Genomic DNA, 20,571 nt, shown 5'->3' with positions numbered 1-20,571 from the left:
CTTATAGTTGACCCACATGTCTCCAGCATGAACTCTCTTTAAGGCATGAGGCCTGTCCGAGGATCTGAGCCCTTTATACGATGCCAGCATGGTGCATTGTGGCTTATATCGATGTAGACGATGGTTATTCCGCGTCTCTGCTTATAATTATTAGAAGTGACATCAGAGCCGAGCCATCTTTATATAACACAGCTGGAAAGAAAATACTGTATGGCCGATCAGAGGAACTACAAGTACCAGCATGGTTAGACTCTTACTTGTAGTTCCCCAGAAGCTGCAGAGTTTTTCTTTGGCTTCGTCGCAGGTTACGGTTGTCCTGTCCGGCTCCAGGCCTGCCGCGTTATTGTTTGTAAAGGGTTAATCCGCGTCACGCCAGTTCTACAGGGAAGAGAAGGGAAAAATCGCATGACAAAAAGAGCGGAGAGAGTCCAACGAGGGGAAATGCTGCTTAGCGGGGGACGCGGCAGAAACAGACCACACAGTGAACGTAAGTGAAACCGTCTGAAAGGCAGAGGGAGAGGAGGATGCAATTACGGGCAGAGCATCGCGGTTAGCTCGTGTGAAAGGTTTTATTATGTGAAGCCCTTGAAGATATCCCCCCCACCAAAGGATCGGCCGTAGGTGGGATTCAACATTCACAGGAAACTGGACGAGAAGCAGGAGGATTTTTTTTTATGCTTCAATCCTTCCAAGAAAGCTCAAGGAGCGGAGAACCACAGGGAAATCCCGCGAGAGGCGGCAAGGCGAGCGCCGTCCCAAGACGTTGGTGTGACTAAGTGGCAGCACAAATAATGAATGGGGCCAAGCCAGAGCCAGTAAAGGATGAGGCGAGGCCCCGAGGATATTGTCAATCCAGACACGGACACACACGTCTATTGTCCTGTAAAAATAAAAAAAATCACCAAAAAATTTCTCAAGCAAACAGCACAGCGTCCTAAATATCCTGCAGAGGTTTGCTTGTCACTTTTCTTTTTATTGCATGTGGCGCAGTGCTGTACACAGACCGTAATCGCTCACTGATCTCTATTCACACCGCCATTTGTAAATTTTCGCAGACACTGGGCCTTAGCGGTGACCTGTACGCCTATATGCAGGGTTATGGCACTTATGGCCAACAACCTCACCCTCCCCGTTGATCAGCTGCTTGAAGAGACCATAGGATTCTGGAGAGCACAGTGCCCAGGACTCCTACAGATCAGCTGTACTGAGAAATCAGGGCTCCTGGTGGTGTTTGAGTAGCACAGCTCCCAGAATGCACTCACCTTATAAACTGTAGTGGTGGGTCTTGGTACTGCAGCACTGACAGATTGAAGTCTGTGGGACAGCGCTGCACAAACATTACTGGGAGCGACCATCAATAATAGAAACTTCTGTCAATAAAGCATCTATATCAGTTATTACCTAGCTTTCCCAAAACTTTAGAAAGGTCCCGTGGCAAGAAGTATCCCCCAGTAATCGCTGATAAAATCTGATTGGAAGTGTTCAGAAGCCCTGCAGCACCTCCGCAGGTCAAATGCAGTATTACATCACGTCCATTTATATCAGTGTGTAACACAGGACAGGTGAGGTCCTCCAGAACAAGAGACGCTCTTTCTTAGCTCTGTCTACACTGGCCATGAAGATCTTGAGAAGAGGATTCCTCATAGGGTATATGACAGTGGGTTTTCTAAGGACACCCCCTGTAATATTTGTTGGAGCAGGTTGCCCAGGGTCTTGTTTCCTGCAGCCAGGTCTCCGGTGTAAGCCTTTGACATTATGTAATGTGTTAGCTATGGGCTTGTTCTGACTAGAAGGTTAAATTATAGGAGGAGTGATATGAAGCAGAGCGCCGTGCGGCCTGTCTGAACACGGCTCTTGCCTCCCCGCAGTCATTATCGTGTCACACAAGCTGATATGATCGACGGATTCCCCTTCATAAGTGTGACTATTAGCCGATGAGTAAGTGGGCGGGGGAGACGTGCCCATGTCAATCTGCGGAGCGCCCGATACAACACCACTTATTATACTGCCCCCCCTGAGCCATCTGTGCCGCTCTCCCAGCAGGGGCCGTACCTGGCAGCTGCCTTGTCACTTGGACAGGTTAATCCGGCAGCCTTAACTGTACTCATTATGGATATGTTCATCCTACAGCCCCTCCGTCTCACCTGCCTGTACCTGAGGGTAGGGGGCTGCACCCTTAGGATTGACTTCTCCGGGTGGCATTACCGCTGCTGCAAAACTTTGTGCTGCAGGTACTTAAAGAAGCACTCCTGCAAAAATTATATTCACTGTCCCATGAGAAGGATTTATGGAGTAAAGGTAGTAAAGGTAATCTTAATGGTGGTTATTAGAGATGAGCGAACAGTGAAATATTCAATATTCATTTCAAGTTGAGCTTCAATATTCGTCTATTCGATCGAATATCGAATCCCATTACAGTTTATGGGAAAAAATGTTCATTTCAGGGGAAACCACTATTCGACTAAAGGAGAGTCACCAAGTCCACGAGTAGCAGGAGGAGGAGAGTGTTTAGGAGGAGCGCTGTGCAGTTATTATAGTCTATGGGGTCCGTGCGCTTTAACTGCACAGCGCTTGCAGTTGCACTGATAAAAAGTAAGCTCCCTCATAAAAGCAAGCTGCCAGCTCTCCCGACTAGCAAAGACGAGCCTGCAGCAAATCAACGCTGGTTCAGAATCGAATATTTACTGCGAATACCTACTCGATCGAAATACCTACTCGATCGAATACTACTCGCTCATCTCTAGTGGTTATATTTGTTATTTATCCTCTCCCATGTGGTCCTCAGCGGTGTCATGTGACTATTAGTAAGACTCTCTCAGTGACAGCCTCTTGTATGGACAGGAAGTCAGTTGTTCTATTAATTTTTATGACATCCCCAATATGAGCCTCCTAGGAATGAAAATAAAAACTGAATTCATGTCAACACCTGAAAGTCTTATCACTGGTCAAAATACACAGCTGAGGACCAGAAGGGAGCGTAACATTCATAAAAACGGCCACTCGTGCAAGTATCTCTACAATTTATATCATGTACCCTGCTGCAGGAGACAGGGGTGTGGATATAGGGGGTACAGAGGTAGCTGTCACTGCTGTACCCTGCACCCTGTGGGGCCTCTGTCACGTAAAATATACCAATGATTTAAGTGGCATAAGGTGAGTAGGGGCCCCACAGAATGGCTAAACAAAAAACAACCAACCCGCAAAATAGTTAGATTTAACATGTGCAGCTTCATATTGTTACAGTGGGCGCAGCTCTGGAGTATAATAAAGGATGTAACTCAAGATCAGTACAGGATAAGTAATGTAATGTATGTACGCAGTGACTGTACCAGCAGAATAGTGAGCACAGCTCTGGAGTATAATACAGGATGTAACTCAGGATCAGTACAGGATAAGTAATGTAATGTATGTACACAGTGACTGTACCAGCAGAATAGTGAGTGCAGCTCTGGAGTATAATACAGGATGTAACTCAGGATCAGTACAGGATAAGTAATGTAATGTATGTACACAGTGACTGTACCAGCAGAATAGTGAGCGCAGCTCTGGAGTATAATACAGGATGTAACTCAGGATCAGTACAGGATAAGTAATGTAATGTATGTACACAGTGACTGTACCAGCAGAATAGTGAGTGCAGCTCTGGAGTATAATACAGGATGTAACTCAGGATCAGTACAGGATAAGTAATGTAATGTATGTACACAGTGACTGTACCAGCAGAATAGTGAGCGCAGCTCTGGAGTATAAGACAGGATGTAACTCAGGATCAGTACAGGATAAGTAATGTAATGTATGTACACAGTGACTGTACCAGCAGAATAGTGAGTGCAGCTCTGGAGTATAATACAGGATATAACTCAGGATCAGTACAGGATAAGTAATGTAATGTATGTACACAGTGACTGCACCAGCAGAATAGTGAGCGCAGCTCTGGAGTATAATACAGGATGTAACTCAGTATCAGTACAGGATAAGTAATGTAATGCATGTACACAGCGTAGACTGTTAATCTCTTAAGTGATTTCATGTGGGTTTGCCTTGACGTTGATACTATGAAGGTCCAGCATGAACATCATGTCCTATGCAGATTCTCCGCTCACATCACTAGAACATCTTGTCTTTTAATATTGGTCAGACTTCATCCATTCTGCAGGGTGCCAATGGGTATTCCTAGAGGTCCTATAATGCCCCTTCCCCTTTGCTGGAGTTTTACATGACCCATATAGTTAACCATTACCGTGCTAAGTATTGTAGAGTTAACCGTGAGTTGGACGGGGCTGATATAAAATAGTTTCCAGGCGCGGCTGGCGGGGGAGGGAGGACATGTTTATTGTCAACAGACTTGTAAACTGTTATAAATAGTTTGGAAGAAACAGACCACGCGAGTGTCTGATGTGGCGAGAATCTCATCGAAACGCTGTTTGTATGTTAAGGATGTCATTTTCACATCAACACGGGCACACGTGTCAGGCAGTAAAGTACATGTCATCATCCAGACCTATAACGGGTATCGGTAACACATCGCCCTGACTTGTGGCTGACACTGACTGGAGATCTGGTAGCAGTGTCCCATCCTGAGAACATCATCTTCAGGTCATTGTAGAACATTGTGCAAAGATGCAAGGTCACTCAGGCCCTTCCTCTGACGACAGATGAAAGGGTATGTGTGGTCCTCGGCGCTCCCCGCCATCTGTATTTCATTTGGATAGGAGAGCCATAAAAGGCTGCAAGAAATAAGACCATGTACGTTGCTGCAGATCTGTAAACGGCGCATTGTGACATGTGTAATTACAAGTTTCCTGACAAGACTCCGATGGCGAGTTGTGTATTCAGCGTTGTAACCTCACTGTCACGGAAGGGAAGCATGGACCCTCCAGCTGGTAGAGGGAAGAAAACCTGGCGGCATCAAGTGGCTTATGTAGTCTAGAGACACATATAGATATAAGATGCCTATAAATGATGAGTTACTTTGCAACTACTGTACATTGTATTATGTATCTTGTGCTGATCCCAAGATATAGTCTTTTTTGTTCTCCAGAGCTGAACTCTGTTCTGCTGGCTTTCATCAAAAGTAAGCTTGTGATATGGCAGCAAACAGTATGGTCAAGGTAATCTAATGCACCAGGCCAGCAGAATAGTGAGCGCAGCTCTGGAGTATAATACAGGATGTAACTCAGGATCAGTACAGGATAAGTAATGTAATGTATGTACACAGTGACTGTACCAGCAGAATAGTGAGTGCAGCTCTGGAGTATAATACAGGATGTAACTCAGGATCAGTACAGGATAAGTAATGTAATGTATGTACACAGTGACTGTACCAGCAGAATAGTGAGTGCAGCTCTGGAGTATAATACAGGATGTAACCCAGGATCAGTACAGGATAAGTAATGTAATGTATGTACACAATGACTGTACCAGCAGAATAGTGAGCACAGCTCTGGAGTATAATACAGATGTAACTCAGGATCAGTACAGGATAAGTAATGTAATGTATGTACACAGTGACTGCACCAGCAGAATAGTGAGTACAGCTCTGGAGTATAATACAGGATGTAACTCAGGATCAGTACAGGATAAGTAATGTAATGTATGTACACAGTGACTGTACCAGCAGAATAGTGAGCACAGCTCTGGAGTATAATACAGATGTAACTCAGGATCAGTACAGGATAAGTAATGTAATGTATGTACACAGTGACTGCACCATCAGAATAGTGAGTACAGCTCTGGAGTATAATACAGGATGTAACTCAGGAACAGTACAGGATAAGTAATGTATGTACACAGTGACTAGCAGCAGAATAGTGAGCGCAGCTCTGGAGTATAATACAGGATGTAACTCAGGAACAGTACAGGATAAGTAATGTAATGTATGTACACAGTGACTGTACCAGCAGAATAGTGAGTGCAGCTCTGGAGTATAATACAGGATGTAACCCAGGATCAGTACAGGATAAGTAATGTAATGTATGTACACAGTGACTGCACTAGCAGAATAGTGAGTGCAGCTCTGGAGTATAATACAGGATGTAACTCAGGAACAGTACAGGATAAGTAATGTAATGTATGTACACAGTGACTAGCAGCAGAATAGTGAGCGCAGCTCTGGAGTATAATACAGGATGTAACTCAGGATCAGTACAGGATAAGTAATGTAATGTATGTACACAGTGACTGTACCAGCAGAATAGTGAGTGCAGCTCTGGAGTATAATACAGGATGTAACTCAGGATCAGTACAGGATAAGTAATGTATGTACACAGTGACTGCACTAGCAGAATAGTGAGTGCAGCTCTGGAGTATAATACAGGATGTAACTCAGGAACAGTACAGGATAAGTAATGTAATGTATGTACACAGTGACTAGCAGCAGAATAGTGAGCGCAGCTCTGGAGTATAATACAGGATAGAACTCCTTATCTGTACAGTGTATTTCTTCAGTTTAACTCCTCTCTGATGCCAAAATGTGAACATACTTGTAGGGGTTTAGAGAGGACCGCTATATTGTGTGTGAGACTAGCACCGTAGGTATGTCAGATAGTGTCACTGTCCTGCACGAGTAGTCACTTCTTATACTATGAATAATTCAGTTTGGTTAGAAGGTTCCCTAGATAATAGAGTAGACCATAGGATTTTCTGTTGCTTGTTTCCCCACTGATCAAAGTAACCTATAGGGGAAACCTGGCAAATGATGTGTGATTGCCCTGCAGCGCCTCTACAGGGGTCCTGAAGCATTACATAGTTCCCTCTGATATTGCTGTAGACATCTTTGTAGCAGCTGTTTTCTCTGGGTAATCGATGATGATTCCTCCGCTACCCCTGAAAATGGGTTTTCTAAACTGGTAGTTGTCACAGCATTTACTAATATATTTGCTAAGGGGATTTTTAGTAACCTGGATTTGTGTCATACAGCCTCATTAGACTTCTCCAAACTGTAGGTGGGATCAGATTGTAAAACACAATACATTTGGCACGGTCCATGTTTTCTTTTTTCGGGGACTTTTTGCAGTAGAATTTTGGTGCATTTTACTTAGTAAAATCCCTCATTGTGTAATGTTGGGAGTTCTGAGTAGAGAATCCTACTGCTGGAGTGCAGATCAATCGGCTGCCTATAAGCCCCCATATAGATGGGCATGCTCTACTCAGCCAAGCATGCATGTGATCTAACTACGGATAGGGTTGTAGACTACCGACAAAGCCCTCTGGTGACGTCTTAACTTCCTTGAGAATGGAAAGATTGGGTATATCGAAGTCCAATATTCCTCATCGATCTTAGGCGGGATGGAGGAGGATAGTTCAGACACCCCCACACATAAGGGGGTCACCCGGGCTCACTGAAATTGGCATGTTTAGCCGAAACTCCTCTGTATGCAGCCATCTTTCCAGTCTACGAGTTGATGGGCCGCCAAGACGTTGCAGGGATTCAGTTTGCTGCGTCACTACTGCTGCAGATGGTCCTCTGTGTCCTCCATGTCGGAGGTGTGCTCTATGCCCCTAATTTTTTTTTTCTATGACGGGATCCTTTCGTGTTTGCATCTCTCCACATCTCTGGCCATTTGTTAAAGTATCGGTGCTATGAAGTCTATGTCATAACAGAGATGGAGAGAAGTTTCTGCAGACCTGGCGGTAACACAAACACCGCCCAGGGCCGCTCACGTGGTGGCCAATGTTATATGTCTACCGAAAGCATTTAGATACACTTCAGCTCTCGGAGATATAAACATGTAGGAGTGATGGAGGGCTCACCAATTCAGCATGTGACCCGAGCGTTTCCCCCCCATCTCTGACGCAAACTGCATGTTCTAATCCTGTAGCGTATAAGATCCCATCCAGTCTGGTTCTAAATAGATGTTAATGGCTTTGTATCCCAGCACCGGGGTCCGCATGTTGCGTATGTTGCACCAGTCACATCTTTCAATATTTGGTGGTGCAGCTATAAGGATGCGGAAGCTGTCGACGTCCGTCACTGCCAGCTTCGCCGTCGGATTTTCTCTCATCTGCTTCCAGAAGAAAATTTGACTTGGAATAATATGTTAGAACGTGGGAAGAAGCATCAGGATCCTGCACGGGAAGGATGAGAAGTTCCAGTCGTGGTGGTGATAATGCAAACATTGGACGGCCCAGGATTTATGATGGTGCAGGATCACACAGCCCCAGGAATGAAGAACGTCCACCAGCCAGAAACTGGCTGCGCTCTGTGGGAATTGTCTGCAGGGCCAATGCTTGTCCAAGGGCCTGGTAGGGGGGTGTTCCCATGTGTCCGCCGATCTGGCATAGCTTCCCTGCAATGTGGTTATACCAGATCATAAAAACCTTTGACTTCAGCATTTTTCGGTTCAGTATGTTGACAGATCCCATGCCTCTTAAGGTTATGGAGCGCCAGATACGCTGACACAACTCATGAAGATTTGTCTAAGATTTTTCTAGGATTAGAAAACATGGCTGCTTTCTTAATCTCAGGAAGTGACGTCACGTCTGTTGTTCACATGGCCAATCCATGTGACCAACAGACATGGTGTCACTTCCTGAGAATAAGAAAGCAGCCATGTTTGGTACACCTGAGCAACCCCTTTAAGACAACTGATGTATGTGATCCCAACCTTAGAGATGTGCGGGATAGGTTATCAGTATGAAAAACCACCTGAGACTTGGAGAACCCCTTTAAGGTCCTGACCATACAGCAGCATGGCCCTCTTTTTTTTCTTTTTTTTTTGACTCGCACAACAGCAAAAGTTACCAAGGCCTGTGACTTTTCCGGCTGTACGATGTGTCGCCAAAAAGTAGTCTACTGTGCTGTTCCTTACCTTGGGCATATACTGGTCCAGCTGAGGTCAGAAGGGCACTTATGGTTTCCGCTGGGTGACTGGAGCCATATACAGCCATTCCTGGCTCTGTTGAGCGTGCATGTATTAACAGGAAACATCAATGAGCATCTGCAACGTGTTAGATCTCCTTTGCAAAGAATAGATTGGGCATGTTGAAATCCGGTATGTCCGACCCTTCCTTCATCATAGACAGGACACCCCCATGGTCTGGCTTTTCAGGTGGCCGCCATTTAGCTGATTGTACACATTTTGGTTTCAACATATATTAATAAAATTTCCATCAAATAAATCCCTTATGACGGCAAGATGTGAACATAGCTTTAGGACTCCAGGACATATAGTGCACAGCTGCCTGGCTATATAGGTATAGCATATACATTTGGTGCGCCTTGTCTGCCCGTGCTGCAAAAAGACGGTGCCATGCGGCATATGTGAAAGTTCGGTCAGACCGTCTGTTCAGCTACCAGCTGGGCATCACGGGGTATGTAGACTGTGAGCAGATGTGAAGGTGAAAGCTGCTCCCAATTCCATTCACCAGACTGAGATTCTGACATTAACCCCGTCTGCTTGTTCTCCGCTCTAATCTCAATGTCTGACCTAGTTAATATCATAATCATCCAGACGACGCAGCAGCGTAATTCCACGAAAACACTTGTTTATAATACAGGGAGTGCAGACTGTATGAGATTACTGAGAGGGGAATCTCATGTCTACATAGACAGCGCCCCGGCCCAAGAGAAAATACTAATACAGAAACCTCATCGGATGTGTAGTAATCATTAATACCATTCCCACTAGGCACCCCAACCAGGGGAACAAACAGGGGTCAGACATGGGGGTCACAGGCGACTGCACCAGATAGAGAATGAAAGGGGAGGTGAACACATAGATGCAGTAGTGACTTGACCAACATAATAGTGAGCGCAGCTCTGAAGTATAATACAGGATGTAACTCAGGATCAGTACAGGATAAGTAATGTAATGTATGTACACAGTGACTGCACCAGCAGAATAGTGAGCGCAGCTCTGGAGTATAATACAGGATGTAACTCAGGATCAGTACAGGATAAGTAATGTAATGTATGTACACAGTGACTGTACCAGCAGAATAGTGAGCGCAGCTCTGGAGTATAATACAGGATGTAACTCAGGATCAGTACAGGATAAGTAATGTAATGTATGTACACAGTGACTGTACCAGCAGAATAGTGAGCGCAGCTCTGGAGTATAATACAGGATGTAACTCAGGATCAGTACAGGATAAGTAATGTATGTACACAGTGACTGTACCAGCAGAATAGTGAGCGCAGCTCTGGAGTATAATACAGGATATAACTCAGGATCAGTACAGGATAAGTAATGTAATGTATGTACACAGTGACTGTACCAGCAGAATAGTGAGTGCAGCTCTGGAGTATAATACAGGATGTAACTCAGGATCAGTACAGGAGAATTAATGTAATGTATGTACACAGTGACTGTACCAGCAGAATAGTGAGCACAGCTCTGGAGTATAATACAGGATGTAACTCAGGATCAGTACAGGATAAGTAATGTATGTACACAGTGACTGCACCAGCAGAATAGTGAGCGCAGCTCTGGAGTATAATACAGGATGTAACTCAGGATCAGTACAGGATAAGTAATGTAATGTATGTACACAGTGACTGCACCAGCAGAATAGTGAGTGCAGCTCTGGAGTATAATACAGGATGTAACTCAGGATCAGTACAGGATAAGTAATGTAATGTATGTACACAGTGACTGTACCAGCAGAATAGTGAGCGCAGCTCTGGAGTATAATAGAGGATGTAAATCAGGATCAGTACAGGATAAGTAATGTATGTACACAGTGACTGCACCAGCAAAATAGTGAGTGCAGCTCTGGAGTATAATACAGGATGTAACTCAGGATCAGTATAGGATAAGTAATGTAATGTATGTACACAGTGACTGTACCAGCAGAATAGTGATCACAGCTCTGGAGTATAATACAGGATGTAACTCAGGATCAGTACAGGATAAGTAATGTAATGTATGTACACAGTGACTGTACCAGCAGAATAGTGAGTGCAGCTCTGGAGTATAATACAGGATGTAACTCAGGATCAGTACAGGATAAGTAATGTATGTACACAGTGACTGCACCAGCAGAATAGTGAGTGCAGCTCTGGAGTATAATACAGGATGTAACTCAGGATCAGTACAGGATAAGTAATGTAATGTATGTACACAGTGACTGCACCAGCAGAATAGTGAGTGCAGCTCTGGAGTATAATACAGGATGTAACTCAGGATCAGTACAGGATAAGTAATGTAATGTATGTACACAGTGACTGCACCAGCAGAATAGTGAGCGTAGCTCTGGAGTATAATAGAGGATGTAACTCAGGATCAGTACAGGATAAGTAATGTATGTACACAGTGACTGTACCAGCAGAATAGTGAGTGCAGCTCTGGAGTATAATACAGGATGTAACTCAGGATCAGTATAGGATAAGTAATGTATGTACACAGTGACTGTACCAGCAGAATAGTGATCACAGCTCTGGATTATAATACAGGATGTAACTCAGGATCAGTACAGGATAAGTAATGTATGTACACAGTGACTGTACCAGCAGAATAGTGAGTGCAGCTCTGGAGTATAATACAGGATGTAACTCAGGATCAGTACAGGATAAGTAATGTATGTACACAGTGACTGTACCAGCAGAATAGTGAGCGCAGCTCTGGAGTATAATACAGGATGTAACTCAGGATCAGTACAGGATAAGTAATGTATGTACACAGTGACTGCACCAGCAGAATAGTGAGCGCAGCTCTGGAGTATAATACAGGATATAACTCAGGATCAGTACAGGATAAGTAATGTAATGTATGTACACAGTGACTGCACCAGCAGAATAGTGAGCGCAGCTCTGGAGTATAATACAGGATGTAACTCAGGATCAGTACAGGATATGTAATGTATGTATATAGTGACTGCACCAGCAGAATAGTGAGCGCAGCTCTGGAGTATAATACAGGCTATAACTCAGGATCAGTACAGGATAAGTAATGTATGTACACAGTGACTGTATCAGCAGAATAGTGAGTGCAGCTCTGGAGTATAATACAGACTATAACTCAGGATCAGTACAGGATAAGTAATGTAATGTATGTACACAGTGACTGTACCAGCAGAATAGTGAGCACAGCTCTGGAGTATAATACAGGATGTAACTCAGGATCAGTACAGGATAAGTAATGTAATGTATGTACACAGTGACTGCACCAGCAGAATAGTGAGTGCAGCTCTGGAGTATAATACAGGATGTAACTCAGGATCAGTACAGGATAAGTAATGTAATGTATGTACACAGTGACTGTACCAGCAGAATAGTGAGCGCAGCTCTGGAGTATAATACAGGATGTAACTCAGGATCAGTACAGGATATGTAATGTATGTATATAGTGACTACACCAGCAGAATAGTGAGCGCAGCTCTGGAGTATAATACAGGCTATAACTCAGGATCAGTACAGGATAAGTAATGTATGTACACAGTGACTGTACCAGCAGAATAGTGAGTGCAGCTCTGGAGTATAATACAGGCTATAACTCAGGATCAGTACAGGATAAGTAATGTAATGTATGTACACAGTGACTGTACCAGCTGAGTAGTGAGCACAGCTCTGGAGTATAATACAGGATGTAACTCAGGATCAGTACAGGATAAGTAATGTAATGTATGTACACAGTGACTGTACCAGCAGAATAGTGAGCGCAGCTCTGGAGTATAATACAGGATGTAACTCAGGATCAGTACAGGATAAGTAATGTAATGTATGTACACAGTGACTGTACCAGCAGAATAGTGAGCGCAGCTCTGGAGTATAATACAGGATGTAACTCAGGATCAGTACAGGATAAGTAATGTAATGTATGTACACAGTGACTGTACCAGCAGAATAGTGAGCGCAGCTCTGGAGTATAATACAGGATATAAGTCAGGATCAGTACAGGATATGTAATGTATTTACAGAATTGTTTGGCTTTGTAACTAACTTGTCTTGAAAGCTGAATGTGCGGTTTGGGCAACTGTCCCTTGTGATTCTTGTTCTGTTCCTGGTGTTGTCCGTGAGCTTGATGAACGTCTTCTGTTACTCCTTGGAAAATCTTTATAGTTTCTAGAAGTAGCAGCAGCCCTGAGCCTGCATTATGTAATCCTCCACTATTCCCTGTCCTGTATATACACATGCCAGTAATTTCCACACATACTATATACAGATGAAGTTGTGTATGTGAGCTACCTTGGAAAAGCCTACAAATCACAGAGCCCTGCAAAACCCAGAGCATGTGAGTACAGCACTAGAAAGATGAGCAATAAAAATCTGCTTACACTGTAATAATTCCTGCCGGTCTAATGATAAAGTGGCTTCTGTGTTCTGTGCTCCTTTTTTGTACAGATGGGTTAGGAGGGTTTACCTAAAAAGTTGTGGCTTATTTTGATTTTTCCATTGCAGGCAAAGTAATAAGTAAAGGAAGGGAGCTTTCTTAAGCAAGCTGCCTCCCAGCCATACACTTGGTCTTATAAATTGTTTTATTTTAATCCTGTCATTGCATATAAGAACATATTCAGATTATGGAGAGAAACACAAAGCCTCGAAACATTTTGACGCTTCCTGTTTTATAGAGATCACTTCTCAGCAGTCACCTCAGGCAGGATTACAAATCAATAATAGAGATGAGCGAGTAGTATTCGATCGAGTAGGTATTCGATTGAATACTACGGTATTTGAAATACTCGTACTTGATCGAGTACCACTCGCTATTCGAATGTAAAAGTTCGATGCAGAACCAGCATGGATTGGCCGAATGCTATACAGTCGGCCAATCAACGCTGGTTCTTCTCCTACCTTTAGAAGTCTTCTCCGTGCAGTTTCCCGCGGCGTCTTCCGGCTCTTCATTCACTGTGCTAGGCATCGGGCCTGGGTAGAGCTGTCTGCGCATGCCCGCACTACATTTTCTTGTAGTGCGGGCATGCGCAGTCGGCTCTGCCCAGGCTCGATGCCTGGCAGAGTGAATTCAGAGCAGGAAGATGCCGCGGGGACGCTGCACAGAGAAGACTTCTCGGAGGATCCAGCCCGACCCTCACTCGTGGACTTGGTAAGTGTAATTTGATCGAATGTTGCCTACCCCTGAAACGAGCATTTTCCCCCCATAGACTATAATAGGGTTCGATATTCGATTCGAGTAGTCGAATATTGAGCGACTACTTGAATCGAATATCGAACATTTTACTATTCGCTCATCTCTAATCAATAACACCGATATATTAGTACCACAGGATCCACCATTCAGGTGACAGTCACAGCTCATGTCTTACCCCTCCCTTCACAATGACCTCTGCAAAGGTCACAGAGCTTGCCCGGAACCTGCTCCCATAGAAGTGAAAGTCATCTATAGGCTACAGTTTCCTATGGCCCGTGTGGCTGCTGGAAAGCAAAGCTCGGAATGATGTTAGGCAGGATGGCCGCCTCCACAAAAAAGGGAGATGACAACCTATAAAATGGCTTTTTGAGAAAAGCAAGATGGCTGCCTCCATAATCCTATACAAACAATAGAATAAAATAGGGGTAAAATCAGATTATTAAACCAGATTATGAACAAGAATATGTATTAGTATCTTATTATTATTAGAGAATTGCAAAAAAAAAAAAAAAAAAAAAATGGAGTTGATACTTTTCCTTTAATTCCTGTTACTGTAGCTGCTGGGAGTCCTGCCGAGCGTTACCCCGCACCCCTGACCTACACACAGGCTCCCCTTTAATTTACTATGGACAAATCTGATAGGTGACTGAAGGTCAGAGATGATCTGGATCTCAGAGGTAAAGCCGGGACTGCAGGGATCAGATCTCATTACCTGGAGTAATCCGTGTGGTATCCTGCACAGGTTACACCTGACAGCCCTGCGGCACCTTCACATCCTAGGTAGTGATCTGATCTCAGGGGGGCACAGGTGTCGGACCCCCATGGTCCTATATGAATGACCAATCCTAGGCATAGATCAACAATATACAACTCCTTTAAAAAAATTAAAAAAAAAAACCTTTAAGGGTATGTTCACATTTCTTTGATAATGATGTCATCCTTTTGCAAATGATCCGGGTATCACTCCCATCATCCTCCCAGAGCACATTCCACATACCCTACAATTTTTGGAGTCAATGACCCCTGCATGGAAGCATTTTGCAGACGACACGACGTCCCTCTTCTTCCCATCCACCACATTATTCTGCTTTGTGACGTTTCTGGCCGAGCAGACTAATGTTTATCTAATATTATTAAGGAAGCGTCCAGACCACAGACCATTGTCTACATGGGAAAAATGAGCAAGACAAAAGTTTAAGGAACATTGAGAATATTAAAGAGGAAGAGTTGTGCCCGGGCAGACTCCTCGCAAATCTCCCCGGGACCTCCTCGCTCCGCTCGCTGGAAATGCACAGGCCCGTAATGCAAACTACTAGGGGTGTAAAAATAAATCTCCGGCCGCTCATTCGGCCCGTGTGTATGCGAACCTTCTAAATATTTTGTCTTCATGGCTAAGAGTATTTAGTTTCAGGAATTTTCCACACTAAGGTTCTCGAGTCTCTGGTTTTATTAGGAAATCCTGTTTATGGTCCTGCGCTCATACGGCCCTTTTTATTTCGGGGAGATTGTTTGGATTGTAAGCATTTATTTGCACAGTTTTCCTTAATGGCCTGTTGTTTGCAACCGGGTCCGGAGACTACGGGAACTGTTGGGGGTAGGCTTACCCTGCCTGCCAAAAGATATGCTGGGACCTGTGGTTTCCCAACCAAGTGGGAGGTGATCCACATGACCCACCGCATGCAACCACGTCACCATTGATTCCCCATGTTGCTGCAGAGGCCTCGCCAGATGGGTTGGGGAACCCGGTTTGTACACACAGTCGGTACGCCAGCTGAGAATACCCCACAGAAGAAGAAGTCACCTTGTAAATGCGTGGCATAGCTAGTACTGAGATCACAGATTGTATTATACTCCGGAGCAGCATTCTTAATTCTGCTGGTGGTTTTTGGAAACAGTCAGCAGGGTTGATGTCAGACATACCCCTAACAGCATAACTCAGTAGTACATTGGGAACCTTTATAGGGCTGATTTATCATGGGTTGTGCACAAAAAAAACTGGTGCATAAGTTATGAAAAAAATTGCAATTGTGGACAGGTCCGTAGGTTTCCGAGACTCCTATAATAAAACACTTAGGGCTAGTTCACATGTAGTTTTTTTGGTCCGGATTTTGACACAGGGAGCGGACCAGAATGTGCCTGCTGCGACAGGCTTTCTGCTCCGGATTAGGCCCAAATGAATGGGATTGTCTTGACGCGGACGCCATGGCAGTTTCCGCTGTGGAACTCGCGTCAAGATAGGTCAGGTCGCTTCTTTTTTTCCGTGAGCGGTCAATTACTTCTCGCAGAAAAAGGAAATGACCAGCTGCTATTCAGTTCAATGGGAGGAGGGTTTTTGATCCAGATTTTGATGCGGATTCCACGTCAAAATCCGGACCAAAAAACTATGCGTGAAGTAGCCCTTATATGGGTTTTGCTTCTTCCCATAGTCTATTATGCATTTCAGTATAGCTGAAGGGGTTTTCTGGCCCAAAATCGATTTTATTCAGTATGTGATCTGTAGGGGTCCAACACCCAGACCCCACACAGAGTAGCAGCTGTTAGTGATCGGGCAGGCTACTCCTATTCAAGTCATTGGAGCGGTGCTGTGGTTCCCTGGGACTACCGCCATATAGTCAGCGGGGCTGCTACACTGTCCACTAGCAGCTTTTGGCACGTAGAGGCTGCGGCAACATCTGACCTGTACAGGGACTGGGTGCCAGACCCAGACAGATCACATACTCATGACCTATGCTTAAAGGGGTTGTCCAGGAATTTCAGCACTTGGGCAGGAGGCCTGCGAAGGTAAAACATAAAAAAAAAGTCCCACTACTCACCTGTGCCGGTAGAAGTCTTTGCACAATGTGACCACTGAGTCCATGGTTGTTGGAGATGATCCGGTGATGTCGTGCACATATGTCACCAGTTCCTCTCTTTAGATCAAGTGGTGGTGGACAGTTGAGTATCCCTTTTATTTTTTACTGTTCTATCTTCCCCGGTAATTCCTAAACCACCCCTTTAAATCGATTTTACCGCCAAGTATTTGGGAGCCATAAGTGAAGTCCCTATAGTCACTCGTTAGTGCAGATGTATGTCCACGTAGTGTTGTTGCACGCCTGTGTAGAGTCCACATATTACACCGCTAGACGTCCCATTGAGCCTCTTCCGTATAACGCACGGGCTCTGTCTGGGATCTCACATTCACGCTGGCTCCCATGAAGCCCTATCACAATATCTCGGTTTTATCTGTCTTTATTAACATTATTCTCTTTCTTTTTTTTATTTCTTCCCCTTTCAGTTTGTTTTCATTGCTCTCGAAAAAACACAACAAAGTCCTGGAGCAAGCCACACAGTCTCTGCGAGGGTCCCTTGGCTCCGATGACTCTCCATTTCCTGACTACGTGAGTATCAAACTGAAGACTTTGTCTGTGTGTGAGGCCGACTGATCGAGTCTCCGACACTCATGGCTGCTGCACTGTGTCGAATCGAGACCAAGAGTCAACCTCGAGACTCGCAAGATGACTTCACGTCTCACATGTGGTTTACTGTACACACAGATGTGACGGAACCGTGAGTGACAAGATCCTGTCACCGGTGCAAACAGACTCGAGCGTTCACACGGAGTACACACTGCAATAGTCTATATATAAGAGCATGGCACGTCTGGGTGTCAGTAGTATCCACATTTTTCAGATCAACATGCAATTAAATCTGCTGTGGACCTAATCTGCAGCGATCAGGTCTTTACAGCAAGCCATAAATCAAGACCTTGAAAAGAAATTCTGCTAAGATACTAAAATACTCCTAGCCCTGCAAGTAAGGGGCAGTATTACACTACTTAGATTGTCAGGTTTTATAGGCATGAACCACTCAGGTTCATTTATATTGTGTTAGTTGTCATGTCACTTATGTATTATATCCTAAATGTAAAGCACTACAGAATAAGATGGCACCAGATAATAAAAAAAAAATACAGTTTTATTATACCACATTCTTATCCATTTGGAGGCAGTATTATAGTAGTTATAATATTGTACATAGTGGGCAGTATTATAGCAGTTATATTCTTGTACATAGGAGCAGTATTATAGTAGTTATATTCTTGTACATAGGAGCAGTATTATAGTAGTTATATTCTTGTATATAGGAGCAGTATTATAGTAGTTATATTCTTGTACATAGGAGCAGTATTATAGTAGTTATATTCTTGTACATAGGAGGTATTATTATAGTAGTTATATTCTTGTACATAGGAGCAGTATTATAGTAGTTATATTCTTGTACATAGCAGCAGTATTATAGTAGTTATATTCTTATACATAGGAGGCAGTATTATAGCAGTTATATTCTTGTACATAGGAGCAGTATTATAGTAGTTATATTCTTGTACATATGAGGTAGTATTATAGTAGTTATATTCTTGTACATAGGAGCAGTATTATAGTAGTTATATTCTTGTACATATGAGGTAGTATTATAGTAGTTATATTCTTGTACATAGGAGCAGTATTATAGTAGTTATATCCTTGTACATAGGAGCAGTATTATAGTAGTTATATTCTTGTACATAGGAGGTAGTATTATAGTAGTTATATTCTTGTACATATGAGGTAGTATTATAGTAGTTATATTCTTGTACATAGGGGCAGTATTATAGTAGTTATATTCTTGTACATAAGAGCAGTATTATAGTAGTTATATTCTTGTACATAGGAGCAGTATTATAGTAGTTATATTCTTGTACATAGGAGCAGTATTATAGTAGTTATATTCTTGTACATAGGAGCAGTATTATAGTAGTTATATTCTTGTACATAGAAATAGAAGAATTATTATAGTAGTTATATTCTTGTACATAGGAGGCAGTATTATAGTAGTTATATTATTGTACCTATAAAGCAGTAATATAGTAGTTTCCTTTGTGTACATAGGGGGCAGTATTATGGTTATATTTCCATGCATTGGGGTCATAGTTGTAGGAAGCAGTTAAAAAGGATAGAAAAACAGTTGTGACAGTAAGCTGAGATCTTCTAGCCTCAGCAGGGGACCTTCCCACACAAGTTTGAGTATTTCTTTGTCTCAGAGTTTCATGGTCTCGAATTTCAAATGCTTGAGGTGGTTCTTTCTTCGTCTTTTATTTACCCCTACCTAACTGTATACATGACTAGATTCTGGGTATGAATATGTTTTGGAAATACCTTATTTTGAATGGATAATACATTACCTAAATCCAAGATGGTAGGGGTGCGGGGTTCAACAATCCTGATTCCAGGAGATGTTGTTTGTTTCCTGGTTGGAGGACATCATTCACATTCTTCCTCAGCTTGGATTTCAGTAATATTTATGGCTTGTGTGCTTTGTTATTGTAATCTTTCCAGCAGGAATTCTGTTGGATACCGTGAACCCTCTTTATTATTCCCAGCAAAAGGTGCCGTGTTTCCCCCACAAGAACAGCTGACCGACATTCCACCAACCCTGAGCACTGCCGAGTCTTCAGCCCTGGGAATCACATGCAAAATAAGACAATGTATTCATTTAGTCAACAATAATCCTTAAAACTGAATTTACAAGTCTTTTTTAGTGAAATTATATGTAGTCTTGACTTAAACTATGGATGATTTAAAGTAGCTGTCACATGTTCCCAACTCATTCTTCCATCCTGTGAAATTTTGATTTTGAACCTTTTTAAGTACAAATTCTCTGTTCCTATGGGATGGGTATGACTGTGAGTTCTGTAACACTGTCCCTGCGAATATCCCTGCCCCTTTGTAATATAACTTCTATAATACTACCTCATATTTACTAGAATATAAATACTATAATACTGCCTCCTATGTACAAGAATACAACTACTATAATACTGCCCCTATGTACAAGAATATAACTACTATAACACTGCCCCCATGTACAAGAATATAACTACTATAATACTGCTCCTATGTACAAGGATATAACTACTATAATACTACGGTGCTCCTATGTACAGGGATATAACTACTATAATACTGCTCCTATGTACAAGAATATAAGTACTATAATACTACCTCCTATGTACAAGAATATAACTACTATAATACTGCTCCTATGTACATGAATATAACTACTATAATACTGCCCTCTATGTACAAGAATATAACTACTATAATACTACTCCTATGTATAAGAATATAACTACTATAATACTGCTCCTATGTACAAGAATATAACTACTATAATACTGCTCCAATGTACAAGAATATAACTACTATAATACTGCTCCTATGTACAAGATAACTACTATAATACTGCCTCCTATGTACAAGAATATAACTACTATAATACTGCTCCTATGTACAAGAATATAACTACTATAATACTGCCTCCTATGTACAAGAATATAACTACTATAATACTACCTCCTATGTACAAGAATATAACTACTATAATACTACTCCCATGTACAAGAATATAACTACTATAATACTGCTCCTATGTACAAGAATATAACTACTATAATACTGCTCCTATGTACAAGAATATAACTACTATAATACTACCTCCTATGTACAAGAATATAACTGCTATAATA

The 20,571-nt window shown here is 42.8% G+C and overlaps 1 protein-coding gene across 2 annotated transcripts in view; it reads left to right on the top strand.

Annotated features, from left to right (window-relative positions):
* Positions 1 to 20,571, top strand: part of DYM (dymeclin) — a 232,536-nt gene that overhangs the window by 153,900 nt on the left and 58,065 nt on the right. For both annotated transcript variants that reach the window (XM_075268966.1, XM_075268958.1), the window contains one exon: positions 17,302 to 17,404. In XM_075268966.1, the coding sequence (XP_075125067.1) occupies positions 17,302 to 17,404 (103 nt within the window). The remainder of the gene's footprint in view (positions 1 to 17,301; positions 17,405 to 20,571) is intronic.

This window comes from Leptodactylus fuscus, chromosome 1 (genome assembly GCF_031893055.1).
Source record: "Leptodactylus fuscus isolate aLepFus1 chromosome 1, aLepFus1.hap2, whole genome shotgun sequence".
Lineage (NCBI taxonomy): Eukaryota > Metazoa > Chordata > Amphibia > Anura > Leptodactylidae > Leptodactylus > Leptodactylus fuscus.
Note: the sequence above shows the minus strand (reverse complement) of the source record. Positions and strands in the feature narration are given on the sequence as shown.